The sequence below is a fragment of the Odontesthes bonariensis genome, chromosome 21 (genome assembly GCF_027942865.1).
Source record: "Odontesthes bonariensis isolate fOdoBon6 chromosome 21, fOdoBon6.hap1, whole genome shotgun sequence".
Lineage (NCBI taxonomy): Eukaryota > Metazoa > Chordata > Actinopteri > Atheriniformes > Atherinopsidae > Odontesthes > Odontesthes bonariensis.
This window is the reverse complement of record NC_134526.1, coordinates 9,675,411-9,699,643: the sequence shown is the minus strand read 5'-3', so window position 1 is coordinate 9,699,643 and position 24,233 is coordinate 9,675,411. Positions and strand designations below refer to the sequence as shown.

The 24,233-nt window shown below is 39.5% G+C and overlaps 2 protein-coding genes across 2 annotated transcripts; both read left to right on the top strand.

Annotated features, from left to right (window-relative positions):
* The first annotated feature begins 142 nt into the window (after nucleotides 1-142).
* LOC142371982 (melanoregulin) lies at nucleotides 143-1,831 on the top strand. The gene is made up of 5 exons (XM_075454692.1): nucleotides 143-237; nucleotides 412-574; nucleotides 698-788; nucleotides 885-1,048; nucleotides 1,634-1,831. Exons 1-5 carry the CDS (start codon nucleotides 143-145, stop codon nucleotides 1,829-1,831), a joined length of 711 nt encoding a protein of 236 aa, XP_075310807.1.
* Nucleotides 1,832-6,960: 5,129 nt separating this feature from the next.
* Nucleotides 6,961-8,651, top strand: tcap (titin-cap (telethonin)). The gene is made up of 2 exons (XM_075454537.1): nucleotides 6,961-7,312; nucleotides 7,442-8,651. Exons 1-2 carry the CDS (start codon nucleotides 7,164-7,166, stop codon nucleotides 7,830-7,832), a joined length of 540 nt encoding a protein of 179 aa, XP_075310652.1. The 5' UTR covers nucleotides 6,961-7,163; the 3' UTR covers nucleotides 7,833-8,651.
* Nucleotides 8,652-24,233: the final 15,582 nt, after the last annotated feature.

The following is a 24,233-nucleotide window of genomic DNA, read 5'->3' as shown; positions in this document are numbered from 1 at the left end:
TCCACAAAGAGGGACGCTGAGCAGCAGAGTCAACACTGGAATCCACTCAGGAGGTGCTCTGCCTTTCAAAGAAGTCAAAGACCAAAGACACCTTCCATCTGGATTATTTGACTTTGTAAACACCTGACTCTGTTCCTGACAGATGGGTGCAGCCTTTAATAAGTTTTGCATGCAGTTTTGCTGCTGCTGCTGCTGCGCTGATGACGACGACGAGGATGAAAAGCAGCCTTTAGTGACGTAAGTTCAAGTCCAGACCTCATGTACCTGTAGGTAATTAAATACCAGTTAACTAATTGTATTTAAGACACAGAGCTCATCAGTCAGATATTGTCACGTGGTGCTATGTTTATAACAATAAAAAACACTGAATGAAAGTGTAATAACTGTCATATCTATTGTCTGACCACAAAGTCCAGATCCGTTGGACTATTTTACGCGTGAAGTCCAGAAGCGACGAGACGAGGAGACTAATCTGTGGAATGAGCCCGGGGACCCCAGCCACTCGGAGAGGGATGATGACCGGACGCTTCACTCCCTGATTCAGGCCAGGAAAATGACCCGCATGGGGTCCACGGTATGTGATATAGATCAGCAGAACAAAGGATCTGATTTCCCAAGCAAGACAAAGAAGACTGGAACAAGTGTGTGTATGAAGAAAAAGAAAAAAATTCAAATATTTTGTCCTTTTCTTGTTCAGGGCTATCGACGTCTGAGTGTTGACATCGAGGCCATGAGAGATGTACGCCGAGAAGTCCGAGACAAATGGAAGACAATCCTGGAAAACCTAGGTAAAGGTGGAGAGATGATGTGTGAGACAAATGATCAAAAGTACTCGGCAGCTTGAGTAAACAGAAGTCATTGGTCCTCTTTTTTTCTGTTTTAAGGTTTCATGGCTGAGGCAGACTCTCTGCTGACAGTGTCAGCCAGCGCCTCACATGATCGCATGCGTAACGCCCCAGCAGCACGTGCCATGCTTCAGACTCTCCACTCCGAGACCTCCATCTTTTGTACTCGAGAGCCACCGCCAGAGAGATATCTTTTCATCCTGGTGAGAGGAAGGGGCTTGTGACCTTCAGTTTTAAACTCAGACTAATCTCTCAAGTGAGACTGTGAATTTAGTAGGTTATGTTTTAAAATAGATTAAGTGGATTTTGTAAGCTGGAATCCCTGATGAAAGAAACTTCTCTGCATTGAAACCTTACAAGTAGAGGACAATAGATCATTACTGCTATCCCGTCTAAAGAGCTCTTCGGGATTAATCTTTCATTTACTTGAATTTTGCTGCAAAAATGAGAAGAACCAATCCCAATTCCATCCCTTAGCCCTTTTCTTTTAGGGATCAAGGAGAAGTGGTCATCTAGCCATTCAAATAGACCCCAAAGCCCAAATCTAAGGGCAAGATTAACACTACTCCCAACCCCTAAAAAAAGGGGGAACTAAGAACATCAACATCGAAGGAGGAACTAAGATTAAGCTGTCAATTGTGTGAGACAAAGTACTTTTTTTATACAGGTAAGTAGTCCCGCCCAGAGGTTACAGACAGAAGGGATCATCTTACTGAAATGATCTTCAATAAGATGGTCAAATACAGTCTCCCTGTCTCATCCCGTTCCTTCTCTTTACTTCCACACAGGATCGTCTCCTGTACCTCGATATTGCTGAAGATTTTTTGGCAAAGGCAAGGCGCTTCTTCCCTCCAACGGACGACTCTGACGAGGAGACACCAGGCCTTGCCATTAACCTGCCGCTGCTGCTGGCCAGGGTAGAGAGCATGAATAGACGCGCAGATGAGGAAGAGAGTGAGAGAGATGATGGAAACTTGAGTGAATGACCAGTTCTGTTAGCTGCAGTAATTACAGACAGATGGCAGGGGGCAGTAGTCATCAACCCTGAATGCCTTCAGGTGTCCGTTGCCTCATGTACTGCGTTACTGCTGCAGTTTAGGCTGACGATTTCTCCCCCCCAAATGCACAGCTTGAGTGTTTTCTGTTTTTTTGGTCTGAATTCACATAGTTTTTTTGTTTGTTTTTTTCAAACTTTCAGTGGAAAGTGAAAAGATGCATTCACTGTGTGTGTAGCCTGTTCATTATTCATCCATTGTGAACCTTGAGGGTAGGAATGTTCTTTTCAGCAGAGCCCCTTAACATTTTGTCCTATGATTATCAGCACTCTTTTCACCCTATCACATGATTTGTGGCAACACTGAATAAATAGCCACTAATCTGATGTCATAAGGATTTTTTTTAAATTTTTTTTACATTTTACAAGAAAGTGTGTTAAGATGATGAATACTTTTAACTTCTCAAGGTCTGCATTTGGCTACAAATTTGATTGAAGAACAACAAATGGAAAAGATATGTAAACAGTACTGTATGTTGAACTTTCACAGTGGTTCTTTGTGTGACTGAGATATTTTTCATGTTATGCAAGTGAGGGTGGTTACCCCTTCCAGCAGGTTATGGAAAATGTGAAAAATTTCTAAATAAACGTGGCAGTATGCGTATGTGTTCATGATGAAATAAAGCCTCTTAAGTGTACAATGTCACATGGTGATAAGAAGTGGAGTAGTGTCGAGTCACTCTAAATCTACACAGATGCCAAAGAATAAAGGATGTGCATGACTTTGGAGTCTGAAACACTTCAAGTTTAGTGCTTCACAGCATGAGAGTAACATTTCTTTGATGTGCAATATGAGGGTCTTCTTCAGCCTGCTCATATGCCTCATGTGGCTCATTGCTGTCTTTTCATTGCTGGCTCTGCTCTGCCCTGCAGACTGATCTGGTGATATCTTTCCGGCGTCTGACCGTCCCACTGGGACCAGACTGGGTTGCAAGATGCATGGTGACAGCGGTGTTTTGGTGATCAGCTGCTTGTCGTTGTTATGCAAGAGAGACACTCCAGTGAGGGCACATGTTTGAACACAGTTTAATCTAGATAGACATGGATAAGAGCAGCTGCAGGAGAGTTAGAAGTTGTGTGCAGGAATCAGTAGGAAGTTAACTTTCCTCAGCCTTCTTTCTTAACTTTGTCTCAGTCTAACGTGTGGGAGACTACTCGCCGCCCTCTTAAACTCATCCCTCTGCCACAACGAAATCAAACATACTCGCACTTGCACAATATTTTGCCTGGCCTGAGCTTATTATTGCAATGCCCTTCTCCTCCCTCCCACTACCTGTCTCCTTCTTGGTGACAGCTCATTTAAATGTCACTTTGCAGCAGCTGTGGCTGTGTTGTTATGCAACACAAAGTTCTTCCTGGCTGAGCCCGATGAGGTGCGGGTGGAGGGGCGAGGACAAGAGGGGGTGATATCTGTGACAGGCTTCAGCTCGTCTCTGCTCACCTTTACAGATGCTCCACACCCCTGGCTTTGTAAGCATGCCATGACGCACAGAAAAAACAATTGAGAGGAACACCATCACATGTCCTGTAGATACATCTTGTAGTTATACAAATAAAAAAAGCTAGAAATTCGAAGCATCACTTGAGAGTGTTCCCTTTTTCTAAATGAATTTGACCTTAAGTAGATAGAGAACTCACTTGACTAAACAGATGACGATGCTGTAATTGCTCATTTATCTATTGAGAAGTATCATCCAATAATACATACTGTATTAGTGAGTGTCTAAAGTAAGTAAAACCTAATATAAGGAGTTAATTTGAAAGTGAAATTCAGGTGTGAGTGAGTGCTCTGGTTTATGTAAAGTACAGCAATCTAGCTGATCTTAATAACATGTTTGTAGAAGTGTATCATAAGATGAACAGAGAATATATTCAAAGACCTCTGATAAAAGGTTGTTAGTGCTGATTTGGCTGAAATTACTTACAAAACCATCTCCAATTTGTTTAAACTCCAACATCCCGTTATTAAATTGTGTGCAAAAGGAGACAAAGATCATGAGAAAGAACACCATGTGCAATATTAGTAGCAGGTAAAGGTTTCACTCACATTACTTAATGTCACTGTCTGTCTGCAAGGCCTCCATCAGGGGAACAGTGAACAACAATGAGGTGCACAACAGGTGCTGCAGAAATAGCTCTGCAGCTTGTTTGCAGTTTGCATCAAATCATAGGTACAAGCTGTTGGGAAAAAAAAGTGTTGTTGTTGCATCAAAATGGTACGTTTGGTTCATGTTAGCAGTTTTACATTTGGAGAAAGGAAAACCCTGCAGTCCATTCCAGGAACATTATCTCATCTGTGAAACATGGTGTTGGTAATGTTATTGTTCGGGCCTGTTTTTCCAGGCCAGGATGGATTATTGTCATTGACATTTTTAATTAATCCAGAAAAATCTCTATACCTCAAGAGAAAGAGAATCTCAAGATAGTTTGTCATTCCAGTATTCTTTCTCGTGTAATACAGTTTCAGGTCACATTTCTGGGTGCAGTGGTAGAATGTGTTGAGTGACAATAGTTTTCCATGGTACTTCTAAGCCCGCATGGCTATATTGATCATGGTGTTATGAAGATTTATCCTGCAGTGCCACCTCAAGGCTCCAAGGTCACGGGCATCCAACAGTGGTTCTAGCCTCGGCTTTTACACACTTAGATTTCCACTGACTTCCTGAATCTTTTCACAATATTATGCACCAGAGAGGTTAAAAGGCCAAAGTTCTTTGCATATTATTGATGATTCTCCCACAGAGTTTGGCACAAGGTGATGAGCCATGACCCATCTTTGTTTGGAAAGACAAAGCATTTGTTGGATGCTCCTTTTATACTCAAACCTGAAACCCTCCAATCAGCCTACTTGTTGTAGAATCTTACAGAGCAGGGTTTATTGTATATTCTGTAATGTTTTTCGTCTTTCTTTGCTTGTCTCCCACCAATTTTTTGCATGTTTTATGGTATCAGATTCTAGATTTAACATGCTTGTGGCCATGTCACTCAAAACCATTTATTTGAACTTTTGTCTGTTAAGTGAAGGTTCAAACAAATAAAAAAAATAAAGATTTAAGTTTTTGATTCATAATTTATATTATTTCACTGCAAAAGTATGTGAAATGTGTGTACTTATGAGTGCCTTTCAGATCTTATGTCACTTACATATATTTCCACCTTTTCAGAACTGGAGCTATATTTGGATGCTTTTTTCTTTCAGGTGCAATGCGATCAGGTTTTAAGCGGCCTCTTTTTTTTTTAATGATGCTCAGATTTTAAATTGCTTTTTTACAAGAAGCCTTTTGGCCTGAATTGGTTCAAACATTGCTTGATAATCTGCTGTGTGCACAGGATATTTTTAAGGGGTGATGTCAAAGGGTTAGTAGGGATCAGAGGATCGGAGGAAGCTGGTGGTCGAGGTTATGGAGAGGTCTGGGTTAAAGGGGCAAAAGTATCAGAGGTCAGGGATGGCTCTGAAACAGTTGCTACACTGAAAGGGCACTTTGTTCTCATGTTTTAAAAATGGCCATAAAGGTCCTGACCGTAATCCATTAGCGGTATTTTTGAATGACCTGAAGTGAGTCCTCCAGTTTGATGTTCAAGACTCATCAACAGTTGCTGGAAATATTTAGTTGCTTTTACTGCTGCACAAGTGGATCATACCAGATTGTGAAAGCAAAGGTTCACATGCTTTTTACCACTCAGGGAATTTTAAAGATGAATGAAAGAATGAATAACAAAAAAACTTTTCTTTTTCTACATTTAAGACTTGTGTGAAAATATGATGAAGTTTGTTTTCACATTTTTGGCAGAAATACAAAAAATGCTAAAAGCTTCTAAAACTTCACCACTATGAAAGATATGACCTTGACATGGCAGGACCTTGCACAGTAGCTTACTAGGTTTCTGAAATGGCATTCACGGTTGCTATGGTATCATAACATGACTCAAAAGATGACCCAAGGGATGCCTATGACTGCCTTACTCTGTGTGACATCTGGCAATATTTAACACGCAAAGTGTCAACCTGCTGATAAGTTGCTAAGAGAAAAGTGAAACATTGCTAAACTTGACAAACGTATAAAAATAACATTGAACAGATGCTCTAAATGTTCAAAGCATGAATGGTCATGGGAAAGGAATAGCAGAAATGTATGTAAAGTGAAGAGATGGTCAAATAACTGTAGATTGAATGTAATTTGGTAAAAATTGAATTGATTCCAGGATGTGTTTATTGCTGTTTGATTGACTGATCGGACATCTTGTCATTCGGATGATGATGATGATGTTGTTTAATGCTGTGCATGTGATAAGTGATATCTGCTGGGTGATGATATCAGTGCTCCATGTGGATGAATGAGTCAGAGACAGGGACCGGTAGTAACATCACACCAGCAGATAACTGTCAAAGGTGAGTGTGTGCATGTGTGTGAGTGTTTCCCAGTCTGTAACCTGAGTTGATTACAGCTTACATGGCATTGAAGCAATGAATCACTGGTGATGGATTTCTCACTATCCTGCAATGATGGGGTTTGATGTTGTCGTGAGGTCCAGCTGTTGCATAAACTCTTGATGAACTACATTATGAATACAAAGCAGCAGAGCATGATTAAGTCACTCTATAAAGTTCTCTGGTTTCTCAAATGGAAGCTCCATCGCTCCTGCTTGATAACTTTTTTTTTTAACCCCAATTCCTGGAAAACTACACGATCATTACAATCTTTCCATATTATCAAGGTGTCATCTGCTGATTTGTGTCCATCGAGATCAAACCCTTGTTATGATCCCTTTAAGACTGAACCTTTATGGTGTTTTTGTTGTGTGTGCCTACATAATCTCTTCACCTCTGTGATCACAGTTGAAGTGGAAAGTGTTGGGCTGAGTGATTAAAAAGGTGACTGGGTAAACAACCTGAGAATCAGGGGATTTTTTAGCCCAATTACCCCTAACTGTCCTCCTGAGTTTGGCTTCCAGCTGTCCTGGAATGAGACACGGAGGACTCGGTGTCAGATGCCAGTGCAGACAGATTGTAGAATGACAACATGAATCAGAAATAGCAACGGGGCGTCTATAAAAGTCGGGGAGAGACCCCAGCCTGGACACAGACAGAAACAAAGAGACACAGAGACTGTGGAAGCAAGGGATAAAGCTGGTGGAGACATCCTTGTTTTTGTGGACAAACATCTAAAAAATAAAACTAAGAAGAGTACCTCTGAGGATTGATCAACAACACCCAGTGGAGGCCATAAAGATAGACCTGTGATAGATCTCACACAGCGGTGAAGATGCCTGTCTGTAACGTATTGGAGAAGAGTAACGGTGTGGTGGTGGGAGCTGAGCTGACCTGCAGTGTGCGGGAGGAGAACAAGGCTCAGAGGGAGAGCTACAGTGCTGACTGGCACAGTGTTCATCTCAAGACCCAGCCTCAGGACAGGTGAGACCAACCATCATCTATTGTACAGTTCTTGACTAAATTTCCTAATATTGTAATTAGATAGAAGTGTCTAATCTAAAGTGAATGCTCCATAAGTTTCTACCCTCTGTTGTCCTCTGATGTCCACAGACAGACCATGAACATGAATGACATCTCCCGTAGGGAGACTCTGTCCCGGCAGTGGCAGGCCCGCTCTCTGATACAGTCCTGCCCCTCTGGGGTCTTCAGGGTTGGCACAGTAGAAAGAGGGGTGAAAGAGCACCAACTGCTACCAAAGAGAAACACCCTCCCATTGCCCATCTTCACACCTGCAGAGCTGGGCATCAGACTTGGACGTGGAGCCCACCACACAGAGCAGGACCTGCAGCCCTTCCCCACGCCAGATGGAGTCTGCCCCAGCAAGAGATCCGTGGATGAGATCACCAGGGACCTTCCCCCCGTCAAGCCGACTCTCATGGAGTTTGCCAAAGAGCCCAAAGTCCTTGGTCGCTCTATGTCCCAGGAGGTGCAGAGAGGCTGAAACTTCAGCGCAAAAGAAGAAGAGGTGATATTAGGGAGAGGCAAGAGGGATGACAGATGGGAAAGAACATGTCAGGAAAGATGTAAATAAGTAGATCTATTTCCAGTGAAATTCATCTTCCTAGAACTTTAGCACCCTTAAAGTCACACTTTGTTGATGTTGGAGTTTGATGGTCAGTGGTATTAGATGTAGTTTATTGAGGGTATTGCAGCTGTGCCATGAGCTAATCCCTGCCTGTGCCGGCAGGCTGTCCTTACCGAATCTTTTGATTTCTCAGTGTGATGCAACAGTTGTGCTGACTTAATGAAAGATTTGTGTGTGTCTGTGACATGAGGTGACGGATGGAAAATTATGTGCAAAATAGAAAAGCATGTAGTACAGTGTGACGCAGGATGAAAAGATGGAGGGTGAGTCAGGGGGTATGTGGAGGGATGAGGGTTGAGGAAACATGCCTTGGAGTTGGTTGCCCTCCAGGACTCCAGAAGCATCTGCCAGCCTCTGATCTGGTTGAAGAGAACAGAATGCACTGGCATGATGGCACAATGAAGCCGTACATATGAGTGTGCTCCTCTGTGTGTGTGCCAAGCTGACACTTCTTATTAAAAGGAGATTGGAAAACCAATAGCCTGTTCTATACTACGTACTAACTGATCTGCCTTGTTAGTTGAGTGGCAGCACAATTATAAATGTGACAGAAGAACAAGTAGTACAATAGCCGACAATAAATACGAGCATGCAAAGGAATGTGAAATGTGTGCAATAATGTTAAAGTTTTTCCCAGAAATGTAATATTTTTACAAATAAAAGTTGAAGCAGTGATTTCTCGGTCATTAAGTTATTCATCATCATCATAAATGCAACATGAACTTAATAGATTTCTTACAAAGGCTTGGAAAAGATGGATTACCAGCTGATTAAAGCTGTCAGGTAAGTATTATTTTTCTACTGAGACTAACTTTATCGATGCCTGAGGTTGTTGGGGTTTAGGTGGAAAAAAAGGGATATCACACGGTGAAAGATCAATGCAGCCGCTAAACTGTGATCTGATAATTGAAAATGAACAACCTGAGAAAACAATGCACAACACATAATGAGCATGTGTAGAAAGCAGAATAATATTTCCAAAGGTACAGAGATAAGAAACAGCTGCTATAAAAAGCTGTTTATTTGTGATGCAGAATGAGATATACAGTGTAACGAAAAAGTCTGCATCCCAATCAAAAATCTGTTGTAGTGACTATTGAAGTAAGTGAAACTGTTTATTGCGGCGTATAAACTAAAAAAAACAATACAAACGCCGCGGCCGGCTAAGACATGGAGTTTTACTACTGAAGACGCGTCACGCAGAACTATTGCACAAATGGTGTTGTTTATTGCTCCATCTCACAAGCTTGTACGTAAAAGACAGACACTTACTTCCTTTTGATGCATTTCACGAGCTGTGCAAGGATGCCTCTGACAGTGCAGTTAATATTATGCTTACGTTTACGTTTACGGTCAACAAAAAGTTTTTCCCCAAGCTCACCCAGCCGCCATGATCCAAGCTCATCCCATCACAGCTGAGCTCACCTGCTCATTTAAAGGAAAAACACACCCAAAGTGCCACCCACAGACACCGGCGACAGCCTCCTGCTGACGTCATGCATGTGCAAACAAAAAATAGAATACAAAATAAAACAACTCAAAATCAATGTATGGCTCCTACACTGTTGTTTATTTTAATCATGCTATGGAAATTTTAAAGTGAAGCGAAATGAGAATAAAAAGAGGAATGCATTATAAATGTTTGGGTATTCAAAGAATTTTGCTCTCTCTCTCTTAACTTTCACCAAGGTTTCTCAGTTTAATTAGCTTGTTAGGCCTATGATCTATTTATAGTTAGGAAAGGCCAAGTGATGCAAATCGCAAAGCTTTAAGTGTGACTCATCATTACCTTTATCCGTGATTGCCAGCCATAAGACCTCTAAGCAGCTGCTTGTCAGTCAGAAAGCTATATTATTTCATGCCCACAACGCAGGAAAAGCCTTTAACAAGACAGGAGTGTTCTGAAGAAGTTAATATAATTAAATGGAGCAGAGAAAGTTCAGGTCTGGAGAACCAAGAAAGAAAAAAGAAGCGAGAGAACTGCTCATTCAGGGCAGAAAACTGACACACATCCAGGAAGAATTTGCAGACTTTTGACACCTGCATGAATGTGACCTCCATAAAGGAGTCATAAAGACTAGCCGACATGTGGCTTTGACAAACAGTTGCCAACAGTTTGCAAATCAACATCAAAACAATCCTGGTGTGTTTTTCTAAATAAGTTCGGATTACATTAAAATTGGACTTTTTAGCGACGATGAAGAAAGGCGCATTATGAGTAAAAAAAGGGGTTCAAGTTCATGAGAAGAAAACGTCTCCAACTGTTCAGCATGGGGGTGGATTAATCCTGTTCTGAGCATATGTCACAGCCCATTACGGCAGAAACATTTCACTGTATTCTATCATAGTATTATTATCTTAAAAAAAAAAAACTCAAAATGATGTATCTCAAGAGGGGCAACCTGGAGGTTAGGCCATGCCCTCTGAAAGTTTTGGGTTTAAACCTCACGTCAGATATCAGACAAACAAACCTAACTCCAGAAAGGTTGACATTGAGTACAGAATGAAAATGATTTATTTTATGAAAAAATATTAACTTGTTTTGAATTTGATGGTAGCAACACATGCCAAAACAGTTGGGATGGGGCAACAAGAAACTGCAAAAGTAAGTCGTATTGAAAAGAAACAACTTGAGGAACATGTTGCAATTAATTGGTAAAAGGTAAGTAACATGACTAGGTATAGAAAGAAGCACCTTAGAGGGGCAGAGTCTCTCAGAAGTCAAGAATATCAGAGGTTCCGCAATCTGCAAAAACTGCATCTACAAATTGTGTAGCAATATCAGGATAATGTTCCTCAACATAAAGTTTAAAAGACTTTCAATAATGCATCATCTGCAATAAATGGTATGATTTGAAAACAAATTCAGAGAATCTGGAGACATTTCTGTGTGCAAGGGAAACGGATGAAAATCCATATTGGATGCCTGTTATCTGCAGGCCCTCAGACAGTGCTGCATTAAAAACAGACATGATTCTGTGATGAAATTCACTGCATGGGCTCACAAACACTTCCATAAATCATTGTGAACACAGTTCAATGTGCCATCCACAAATGCAGGTTAAAGCTCTATTATGCAAAGAAGAGGTCATTGGTGAACATCATCCAGAAAAGCTGCCAGTTTCTCTGGACAAAGCTTATTTAAAGTGGACAAAGACAAAATGGAAAACTGTTGTGTGGTCAGAAAAATCCGAATTTCAACCCTTTTATACCATTTTACGAAGTGTCAAAAACTATTTTTGGAATTGTGATTTTAACTGTCTTGATCTGACTTAGGGTGCCTAAATCTTTGCACGCCATATTATGTATTTTAGTGGGGTAAACCCCTCTTCACTGTTTCACATCATCTAACTTTCATGTTGTCCATTCATTATTTCTAATGACACAAACAAAAAGATAAACTTTACTGATGTAGCACTTTACTAAACTTCTAAACTTGTCGATACATAAAGGCTCAAATGGTACAAAAAGTTCAGATAAAGACAAAGTTGAGAGATATGAAAGAAGTATAAAAGTCAATGGTAAGATCTTAAAATCAATTCTAAAATTAGACTGTCCTCGCCACCGAAACATGCCCATGTGGTGTTTGTTCGCACAGGCGAACAATTAACTCTAACCCTGACCTAGAAATGCCTTAACCCAACCAGGAAGTGACAGACTGTGTTTCAGTAAAGATGCGTTATTGATGAAATGTACGTTGGTCTCAGTAATGGTTGAAAGGTTGAAAGCTATGCACTGCCCCCTTTTACCTTCTTTTAAGGCCTTTGAGTGGCATGAACACATTGTTTCTATGACCTTTTCAGTTGGAGGACTTGTTGTCTTTAACATACTGGGAGTTAATGGAAGAACAGTTAAACAGGAGTGATGCACTCTCTTCTCAACACAGACTGCTATTTTAATGAGGAAAGCTGAAATGGATGTGCTTCATCACCTCATCTTCATTCTTAATCTAATCTATTACTCGGTCAGTTGTTAATGCTATTAGCTGTCCTTCTCTAATGAAGTTGAATCCCTTTTCTTGGTATATTTATGTCTTTAACCCTTTCCAATACAATGTTCTTTTAGCTCCCTTGTCTCCCTGCTGATAGGCAATGTGCGGTGGTTTGATTTGATATTAATAGCTGGGTAAACACAGGCATCACCCTGGAGACAGCTGTATTGGCACGTTCTTCGCATTTGAGCTCTTAATCCTAGTGTTTTATCTGAGATTTAGGCGTGCTGCCTTGAGTCCCTATCTTTAAAATTACCCTCCCACTCTAACATTGAAATACTGTGCTCCCCACACTGTGCTGTCACAGTACGATCCACGCTTCAAACTCCAAATGAACCACCAAACTCTACCGAAACTATTTTCAGTGGATGCCAAGGAATGTTGGAACTGAGACGGCCTATTTTGTCAAAGACAAATTGACACTGAAATTCTTTCCTTTGCCACAGCTATGTCAGCAGCACAGTGCTCTCATATCTGCTGCTGAAAGTTAGTTAATGGACACCTTTAGAATTGGGTCACTCATTTCTTTTCCCTCTACCTGAGAAGGAACTAGAAAAACCTCACTTATTTCTTCTTTTAAATCAATTCCAAACAAAACATCCAATTTCATCCAGAGTGTTTTCATACTGTTTTCACCATCTTTGATGTTGAACTTGTCATCACTTGTAACGATCCTCATCAGTGTATGTCAAGGCAATTAAGGTCTTACACAATTGTACAATGGTGGATCTCATGTTGTTTCATCCTCTTGCCAAGTTGCACACAGTGTTTGCAGCACTGTGGCATGCAAAGTCACTGTGGATACTTGTCACTTGATAAATGTATCATGCATGTGGTGCATCTGCCATCCCACTTATAACATCTGCTGCTGCGCCCTTCTGGAGGATTTGGGTACTGTACGTTGAAGTATAAAACTGCCACTGACACGGGAAAATGTACTTCTTGGCCTGCCTTGGCCACAGCATCACTATAGTTTGTTTTATGAAAAACATCTAAAGCATCTGATAAACCCATCTTGACAGTCATTCACAATCAACAGCACCAAAATAACAGAGTCCCCATAAAGTGTCCTTCTCATCAAAATATTGAGATTCTCACTGTTTGTCATGCTTTTGCAAAGGCTCTTATGACATCACAAGTAGACGGTGTTAATTGTCTCTTGGCTGGGGGTCGCTATGTGGTTGGTTTCACTAATGGTAGGTGTGCCATTGGCCTCTGCTGTGCCAATAATACTCATCAGGCAAAGAAGATGAAGAGCAGTCCTGAACCTGCATGATATACATCCACAAGCAATAACTCCATGATGATGTTATCCAACTGGTATGTGTAAGCAAAGACAAATGACATAAAAGAACAATTGAGTACAAGACACAGAGCTTAGAGTCTCATCTGGTAGGAGGATATGAATGGATGGTATGTGCATAGTTGCTATTCCTGTGCCCCCTGAAGTCATAGTATTTCTTTTTCTATCCCAGAGGGAGACAGCTGGAAAAGCTGATTGGTTTAAGCTTTACTAGTTTCTAGTTTTCTGGTATGCCACCTCTCAAGAAAAAGGAGATAATTAAAGCAAAGACTTAAAAATCCTTCACTTTCCCAAACATCCACACATCAACGTCTTATAAAAAGTAAGTTTTGCACAGTAATGACAAAGGGTGGAGCGTTATGAAAGTATTATAAACCCTTCATGTGAAAGGGAAAGTACGCCTTTTTAAATTAAAATGGTTTTATATATAATATGTATATATATATATATATATTTGTTTCCTAAATTGTCTTTGTTTTCTAAATTGTCTTTTTTTCCCATTTGTCTAGGTACCTAACTTATTGCACTTACTCTAGCACTAGTTATGCTCTTAGCTGTTTGGTTTTGGAAGGAAATGCACTTATGATTTCTTGTGACCTGAAGTTCTTTTGCCTACCAATGTTAAACTCACTTATTGTAAGTCGCTTTGGATAAATGCGTCTGCAAAATGACCGTGATGTAATGTAATGTAATATATAATAACATCATAACACTACATGAGACATTGCTCCAGATTAATTTGTTTCACAATAACTAAGACAAAATGCCGAAGTAGCATGTGAAAAACAGTAAATCTCATGATTCAGTAGCCTGTAGAACCAGCTTTAGCCGCAATACTTGAAGTAATTGTTTTCTGAATGACATTTTTATCTCTCGCATCATTGTGGAGGAAAATTGATCTTCTCTTTTTGACAGTGTTGCTTTGGTTTATTGCATTTTGCAGCATTAATTTATGCACAGCTCTCTTAAGGTCCTGCCACAGAATTTCAATTGAGTTGAGGTCTGGACTTTGCTGTCATTGCTAAACCTTAATTTTTTTTCCTTTTTTCAGACATTCTATTGTAGATTTGCTGTGTTTGAGATCACTGTGCTGCTGCATGTCCCAGTTTCAGCCAAGCTTTATCTGTCAGACAGATGGTCTCAAGGTCGAATCAAGAATATTTTGGTATACAGAGGAGTTCATGGTCCACTTAATGACTGCAAGGTGCCCAGGTCCTGTGGTTGCAGTACAAGCCAAAATAAATTCCCCTCCATGAATATGCATGAAAGTTGGTATGAGGTGTTTGTGCTGATATGCTGTGTTTGGTTTTCTCCAAATGTGCTGCTGTGCATTATCACCAAACATCTCCACTGTGATTGTATCTCAAAGATATTGTTCCTGAAGTCTTGTTGTTTGTTCAGCTGAAACTGTCACACTCACTCAGTCTTTTTCTGACTGTGCTGTCATAAACTTTAAAATTTAACATGCTAACTGAGGTCTCTAGAGTCTGAGATGTCGTTATTTTTTTAAATTTCTCTGAGCATTGTACATGTTGACCTCGGGGTGAAGTTGCTGGGATGTCCAGTCTTGGTAAGCCTGACAGCTGTCTTGAATGTTTTCCACTTTTAATAATCTTTCTCACTGTAGAATGATGGACTCCAAATTGTTTGAAAAATTGCATCATAACCCTTCCCAGATTGATGGGCAGCAGCAATTGCTGAGGCCTTTCCTCCTCTGCACTGTGTTAACACACACAGGAATGCTCCAGTAAACTGCCAGAACATCTGCTTTTATAAAGGTGCTCACACTTGCCGAAGATCAATTAATTGAATGTAATTTGATTAGCAGTAGGCGAGTGCTTACTTTTATAATTCCTATAGAAGGAATTTTGGTATCATTAGTTTTTTACATACTGCTTCAGCATTTTTGCTGAGCTTTTGTTGAAAAAATAACGACACAGTGTAATTATGTGATTCATCTGAGGTCAGACCAGATAAGTAATTATTTCCTGTGACACAAAACCTTAGAATTTAAATATCATTATCCACATGACTTTCTTATTCACCTTTTTGAAACTCAACTGGTAAGGAAAAATGTGCCAAATGTTCCAAAAATTCAACTATAATTGGAACAATTGATGATAGATTTTTAAAAAACAGTTTTGCTTTTCTGTTACTGAGACAAATCTCAATACAACTAACACAAATTCACTTAAATATGAAACCAATCAAAACTGCAGGAATCAACAGCTAAGATCTTGTAGAAGAAATACTGAGCCCACATGTTTAGTTGAAATGTAATATTTAATCAATTTAACATGACAGAAACTTCTCAGCCAACCTGCAGCTTTGTCCTAAAAAAAAAAACAAAATCTCAGCATTTAGCCTTTCTGATTCAGAATAAAGAACTTTTTTGACTTCTTGAATCCATCAGACAGTTGTTTCTTTTCACCGGCAGTAATGAGTCACGTCAAAAGTTATAGCAGCTCTGGAGCTCCGATCACCTGTCTCTTTTTTGCAGAGGAGAGGTGGATTTGTGGAGGTGTCCTTGATAATTGATGTTGCCTGCAGCAGAGGCCCTGCAGAGCATGATAGGTATGGTGCAGGCTGGTAGTAGTGACTGTGTAGCTGTGGGTCACTTTATTGTCTGTAATAATAAGCAGATCTCAGGGATGCTGACAGAATTAAGCAGTATCACAGCCCAGCTTCATGTCTCAGCTTATTTCAAAGCTGTATTTTTATTGTTTTGTATTAAAGTGATTGTTTCCCACTTTGTAGCTTCTTGACTTCTTGACTTTTTATTTCATTAGGTTTAATGTTGATTTGTGATGTCTTGTTCCTCAAGCAAATGCTTTGGCAGGACCACACCATTGCAATACCAAATCACTCACATTTGTACCATCTCATGAACTCCATTACTCTAACGGTGTCAAGTTTAGTATTTCCTTCAATTAGTCTTCAAAATGCATTTGAAAAATAAATTTGCCAAAGTAAAGCCCATACCTATTATGATAGATTAAACATTTAGACATCTGAATATGTTTATAAATATGGCCTGTGAACACCATAGCCAGACTGTCCTCTAATCACATATATGGGAAGTTAAAATGGCCTCTACTTAAAGGAGAAGTTTTTTTTTTTTAAACGTGTACCTTTTTTCTGGCATAAAATACGTTCATCAACTCACCGATAACAGTTTGGTGAAAGTTGGTGTCTCGAGTGATCTAAATATGGCCAAACTGTTATCAATGATGAACCTATTTTATGCCAGAAATAAGGTCCAGGTTTAAAAAAACCGAACTTCCCCTTTAAGTTTGTGGAATATGCATCCTCTAATGGTCATGAGAGTAACTGCATTTTGAATTGTAACAATGGCATCCATGAAACTGCAGTTGAATTGCAAAATGATTGTTTTGAACCCCAGACACAATAGTTTTCTCACCTTGACCTGTAACAAGGGAAGTAATTGGCTAAACCCAACCAAGAAGTGTTTTAGTAACGTGGTACGATTACATGTAACCAAAGAAACAAGCAAAATGGTGTTAAGGGTGTTCGTTGTGTTGGAAAAATAATTCATTTTAGATCTAACCATCATTTTTATGTAATGATGATGCATAAGCCAGACCAGGAAGTGACAGAAGTGTTTTAGTAAAGTGTTGTTGTGTTATTGACTGATCACAACGCAACTAAATGTGACAACATGACAGTTGTCATATGCTGGCCTTGAAATATCATCATGACCCACTAAATGACTGAAAGTGCTATGTGTTACTGTCTCATTCAATCCTCCTTCCTACCTCCACTTGAGGATTTTTTATGGCTTTTAAAGGGAAGCACTTGAGAATGACGCCTGCTCAGATGTGGAAATGCTCATATGACTCGTTTTTCCCTCCCGCTGCTTGTTGGGGAAACAGTTTACAGGCCATTGTTATCGGCTGGATTTGAGGGTATAAACAAATTACCTCCATGATCATTTAAGTTGAAGGACTTTCCCAGTTTGGAAAAGGGCTGTGTCCATATGTTCATTTGTGCAGGTAGACAGAAGTGAATAGTTACCAGAGGAGCTGAAAATGGGATTGTTATAATGGTCTGTGGTTCTGGTTTTGTTCTTTGTATCTTTCTTCTGGTGTTTCAGATTTGGTTCTTTTGGTTGTCCTTTAATTTGTTTTTTCCTTTTAACTGAATTCACTCTCGATTAACTCACCTTGCTTCTACTTTCCTCACCTTGCCAGTATTTGTCAGGGTGTCAATTGTCTTGAAAAGAAGATTAAAAAAACCCAATAAGATTGGTGATCAACTAAATGACAGGGGAAACACTGATGTTTAATCAGAATTGCAGCAGCTGCCCATTTGAAGTGAGGCCGTGAACACAGACACTCCATTACTGCGTAAGATGACATTTAAAAAGGGAACTTTGAATTGATAAACAAAAATACTGGCTGACAAAATGGCATCCACTTTCCTGAAGTTTGTCAAATCAGGAATATTCCAGCATGACAACAACCAATCTTGGAATAAAAACTGATCCGAATCTAATGGTCTCAATAAAAGAGAGAGAATCTTTCAAGAAATTTATATCAAGTATTAGGATAATGTGAATCCTGCCTCACTGCACAAAGTCAACACCTCCTGCTGATGAAGACCTTCAGAAGGCGAAATAAAACAATCTTAGCCACCTAGGCGAACAACTGCATTTACTTGGATTCCAGCAATATTCCAAACAAGGTGAAGGAGAACAGATAAATGGTTGTCAAGAAAAGCGAACAGGACACACTCCTTTTCCTCTGAGGGTTGTTTGATTGTCTTATCTGTGTCATCAGCTTGCCATTCTGTTCTCTTCCCTCTGGGCTACTAGGTGATTAACCCACATTGTGTCAAACTCAGGTGGACATTGTGAGGTGCCAAGATCAATTTTCTCCCCTCCCTGTCACTCAATGTTTGTCTGGCAATGACTCACCTCCCTAAATAATTTATCTCCCTCCTAAATATATAAATAGGCTTTTGGACCACGGTATAGGCCAGCATAATTCCCTTCCAATGTCATTTAAAAACTAATTTTTGATTCTGAGCACAGTTTTGAGCACAGTTTTTAAGCAATGTTTGTCATAAATGATTTAATGCTTGTGATATCAGTGATCATTGAAAATGACCTAATGTAGCACGTTCTATGTTTTCTCTTTGCTGCTTTCACAAAAGAGAAATAACTGTGCTGTAGATACTCGGCTCATGTCCAGAATCACAGCTCCATATCAATGAAACAATTTTTTTACCTAACAAATGAATAATTAGATTAAACAAATTCTCACACCTGTCACCGTGGCGGTTAATGTGTTGGTGCCAATAATGTTAGAGCTAGAACAGACACAATTATAGCGAGTGAATCTGTAATAACTCAGGGTGTCCAATCCCCAATAATTGGGACTCAGATGAGCCTCACCAGGCTCAAGAACTCTTTTTTCCCCACTGCCATCAGACTCCAAAAACAGCTACTAAATTACACTACCAATAACCTGTTTACATTGTTTTTTGCACTATTCAGTGTATATATATATATATATATGTTTTTTCTTCTGTTAGTTGTATTTTGTATAACGCATTTTTTTTTACTGCATATTGCATTTTTTATTGTATAAATTTGTTTTTTTTACTCATGGCTTTTCATTGCACAGGGAAACGTGTTTCTACTGTGCAGATGACAATAAAAACTTATAAAATCTTATGCCTTGGAGAAATTTGGTGCTTGGCAGGGCCACTTTTCAGTGCACAAAATTTAAAACCCAAAAGTTACCGATAAGCAGTCTCTTGCAGCAGCGAGAGAGAGATCCATTTGAAAGACACGGATGAATCTTTAAAAATTTTCAATGAACATCCACCGTTTAATGTCAGTGCGTGGATAGGATTTAGCTCTGAGGTATATATATGATTTATTTGCTGTAACATTCTTCAAACTTTTAAGAAGATTTTAGATACAGAAGCTGGGAAACTGTTCTCCAAAAATGACTTTTTCAGAGATTTTGTCAACATGTTGCTTAATTTACTCGACTTGAAATGATACCGTTGAAAGATGAAAGCAGGTCTGGCAGAAATCTATTGAATCTTATACAATATAATTCACAGTGTGGCCACGCTCAACCATAAATAATATAGCTGAATCTCTGCTGACATGCTGGCAGTGTGACAGGCAGAAACAGCTGCGAATGTGAAACCCTGAAATTTAGTTTGTGTGTGGTGACAGCTTGCTATACCTTCCATGACATGACCACTGGGGCTAATGGAAGGAATGGCGCTGGGAGCTGTTGCAGGATGCTGATGGGTGATCAGGTGAAGGGAGATCGGATGGTAATGAAGCTCCAGTGACAGAGAATAAAAGTAAAAGAAGCATGTATAGATTATCTTCCCAAATTTAAACACTATTTCTAAAAAAAATCGAATTATTGTATAAGGTAATACAAGAAATCAGTGATTTGTTTGTTAGAGCCACACAAAGAGCACCAGTTTAGTTGTTGCAGGAACAAAGAGTTATTTTTTTGTGATAGATAAGTCGGTAATTAAATAATGCAAATTTGGAAATCTCTGAAAAGCTTTATAGGTTATACGTGTGAGCTTCAGCTCGTGTTATTCACAAGATACTAAGCATATCATTTTCAACTGTTTGCTTAATGTGGAGACATACGGCAGCCGATTGCCAAGGTGCCAAAACACATACACACACACACACACACACACACACACACACACACAGGGGAAAAAAAACAAACAAACAAAAAAAAAAACAGTCTGCACACACATATGCACACACATTCACCCACACAACTCGTACACTCACCAAGCACACAGACTCCTTCGGTCTGTGATCACTTCATTGACCTACAGTTTGCAGTACAAGTTGTTTTTGTAATTAAGCTCACTTTGGAAGCCAAAAGCGGAGCAGTTGATCATTGAAGGAAATAAGGCTCTGCATAGCCTATAAAAAGCAACCACCCTCTAGAAGCCTTTTTTTAAACACATTGTATCACAGTAGGTACAATAAGTTTTTATGATACTGATCATTTTGGGGGAGGGGGTGTATAATAAAACTCCTAAAAGTCAAATTGAAAAACATGTACAACTTTAGAAGTAAGTGTCACTGTGTTTGATTTTATTGGTGTGCCTGAAGTTCAGTTTATTTTAATCCATAAATCAGCAGCTAATTTGGAGCATAGCGATCATTGTGCTAATGAGATGAGAGAACACGCATGTGATCAATTAAATCACTTGAAAGTCATTTAATAAGTTAGGCAAAAGCATCTAAGAATCTAAAGAGTTACTTTGTTCATGCTTGTGCAAACACACACATTTCAAGTTTCAAGCAGATTACAAACAATTGTTAAACCAGTGTTGCTAGGAATGACACAAAAGAAACCTGAGGAGAATACAACAGCTATTTTTATTATCTCCAACACATTATCATTATCTCCTTTGTTCAATTACTGGAACATGTTTCAGAAATATTTGTAAAAATCAGCTTATCATAAACTCTTTTATAACAGGTTGATAAGGTGTTGATGTTCGATTATTGTGTTTTTACAACTTATTATACACTAAAACAGTATTCAATTAAAATCCTCCAGGATGTAGGTGACTGGTACCATTTTAAGTTTATGTTGCTTACGAAAGAACAATTGCTTTTCTTTATTCGTAGAAAACATTTCTGAAACTCTCAAAATAACCTGCCTTTATTATGGATAATTATCATCCTAATTCAAACCTATCTGGCTGAACTCATAACTTACACACATATACAGTACACTGAGCAGTCAGTCAGAATGAAGTTTCTTGAAAGTACTTTGAATTCGAGTCCTGGACTCTCAGGTAGCGACCCTAAACCCTGCCATGGTTCCTAGTTTCAATTAAGTTTTTTTGTCTGTACATAGTAAATTTGTATATTATAATAACATAATGTTGAGCGAATCTGAGTCATGTGTCCATAGAATATTGTGCCAGACATTAGGTGGAACATTCAGGAGATTAGATTTTATGTTATCTTAATGTGAGGCTTGACTGTTTATTCATGTTGTGCCTCCTTTAACACCTCTGTGGACATATGAACAAGTAGTAGAGATTTCTGCAGGTATTTACCTTTAACCCTTTGCATTCTTTTCAGCTCGTATGTTGTGGTCGATGTTATCGCGTGAATTGAAGAGAAGTTTCAATGGAATCTATCGCTTTCCATTGCCACAAATCTGTGTTTAATTAATTGGACTCATTTGTAATTTGAGTCATTTGATTTGAATGGATTATGATTACGTGGAAATGAACTGATTTATAAATGGCTTGAATTGAACTCCATCTGTGATTTGGCTCTATATAGATAAAAGTTCATTGAATTTAAGTGATTTGGATTGTTCTCTGCAGGATGCCAACTCTCGCAGCAGTCCTGAATTTCCTATTTGGTTGTATTATTGTGGTCCTTTGGTGATTAGAAATGCCTCTTCTAATGGTTTGTGAGATTAGCTGAGATCCGTCCATCTCAGTCTTTCTTAAGAATAGCAGATCCCGTTGGGAACAAAACTTTGCTCACATTTACGGGAAGGAGGGTGTCTTAACTCCACACATCTCATCACATTTCCTTTAATTCATACACCTGACTCCAAGTAGCTTTAAGACAATGTAATGTTACACAGATTCACATACTTTGTTTGAACAGTGAATGTTTACAAAAAAGACAGGAGTAACACAACTGTATTTAGTCAGATTGTGTGTTTCTAATTGTAATAGAGATGAAAATCAGAACCCATTTTGCAAGTGATCAGCCCAGAAATCATGATGATTCCAAATAAAAACTATATTCCAGATAAACTATTTGTTTGATTTTTTTAAGCGTGGTAGAGGACAGCTGTGACCACACACTATAAAAGTATCAACCTTTGGTTTTTCTCTGGTTGTTGAAAGCGAGCGTGATGCTATTACCTTGTTATCCAACAGGTGCTTCCTATGTGCTGATTTAAAAAATAACCAATGTGATCATGGATGTGCCCTTATGATGTGCACAGAATGCAAACACAGCCAGCCATGCATGTCTAATAAACGGTTACAGCGCGAGAACGTCACTATGTGAGACAACACTAATTAGCACACAGTTTACATTCACTGTACCTCTCTGCCTTCCAGCTCTCCTCACCCCCCTCAACTCTCCCCACTCCCTGTCAGTGGAAGAGGGCTCGACACCCCCACTGCATCTCCAGCTCTGTAATTAAAACGCTGTAATCTAGGTGGATCGCCTCTATTTTTAAAAGCCCCCTGTCATCGTGTGGGCAAAGTGACACAAAGCTAAGCATCAAGCGGTGAGAAGGAGGAGGAGAGGGAGAACGATTGGAGCAGCCACAGCAGCAGGTGATGACCAACTTAGGAGAAAACTATAAAACTATGTTAATTGGCAAAGAAGACCAGAAAAATAATTTTCTTCCTACTCACCAGTACAACCCACACATCTCTAATTAAATACTTCAGAAGATTTAGAAGAAGAAAAAAAAGAAACAAGAAAAAGAAGGTAGTCTGAGGTCAATATAAAAATGTTATAAACTACCTTTTTACTATCAATTATCTTTGCATTTCACTAAATCCTTATATTCAGATTAACCCTGATTTAAGAGTCCACACAAAATTTAAGTTACTTGCACTTCTTAGTAGCAAGTAATGACGCACACACACCCACACACACTCTGAAAGAGTTGGTTATGGGGTTAGCTCATTGCATTTGGGATCATTTATTCACAGGCCCAGGCACGGTGGGAGAATGCAATACACGGAGATGCCCTGCAGTTCTCTCTGCATCAAAGCTAACAGCATTAACTACATTTGTCAGATGTTCTGCTTAACACATTAAAAGCAAATTGCATCACTGTAGCGTAGAAGTTATGGAACTTATTTCTTTTTTGTTCACTTTACTTATGATCCTATTTGTCACTGGTGTTTCCTGGAGTTGTCGGCACCGTGATGGCAGAAAGGAAACGGTGTCAGAACGATGGCAAATTTTCAGTTAAAGCTCTTATCATTAGTCCATAATTCTGACTCACTCTCACCCCTCCTCACACACCGTGCTTTTGCCCCTCACCCCCTGTGGCACCAGCTCAAGAACATGGCCATTACCTCTCCCCGTTCCTATGGCAACACCACCCTGCAGCCCATATATGGGGTAGCAGTGTGTGCGTTTACAGTCACTTGTGTGTGTGTGCGAGCATGTGTGGATGTGCATGGAGCGCTGAGGTTTGTTTAGATAATGTCACCAAGGAGTTAGATAAAAGTTCATTAAGGTTTGATATCATCCACATCCCTACCTGTCACTGATAAATGTGCACAGCCTCAAGAGAAACACAATTCAACAGAAGACATTTGAAGTTTTTGGAAAAGAGCATAAACATATTGTCTAGTCTGTGGCTCTGCTGTTTCTGATTGATCCCAACAGCAAGTCATTAGAAAATCCCAGATAAGGACGACTGGACAATTTGAAAGTCTGCTTTATCCACCAGGAGCCATCTTATGTCACCTCGACTGCTACGGGAGGCAGAAGTTTGAAGTCTGCTCACAAGTAGTGTTCTGCAATGCTGAAGAACACAAGAGTGACACTACAGAGGAAAAATGGACTAAAGGACAGGGCTGAGACGGTAAATGTTAAACTCTCTCTTTTTGGGATCCACTGTCTGGCATGTGGGGATGAGGTAGAAAGAGAGCCAGCGAGGCGATGTACGATAAGGCTTTGAATATATCTTCTTCTTTATCCTCGTCTCCATAAGGAGCAAAGCTGACTGACAGACACCCACCACCACCTCCTCCCTTGGCTGTAGGCAGGCTTTGTGTATTGCCCACCACATACTTGAACCAATTAACACATCTCTTCTATGCACACTGTAAGTTTTTTAATATGTAATAAACTAACCAGCCACATACACCAATTATCTTGAACTTTCCCCTTTAAACGTAAGTGGTAGGGGAAGGTGTATTTTGG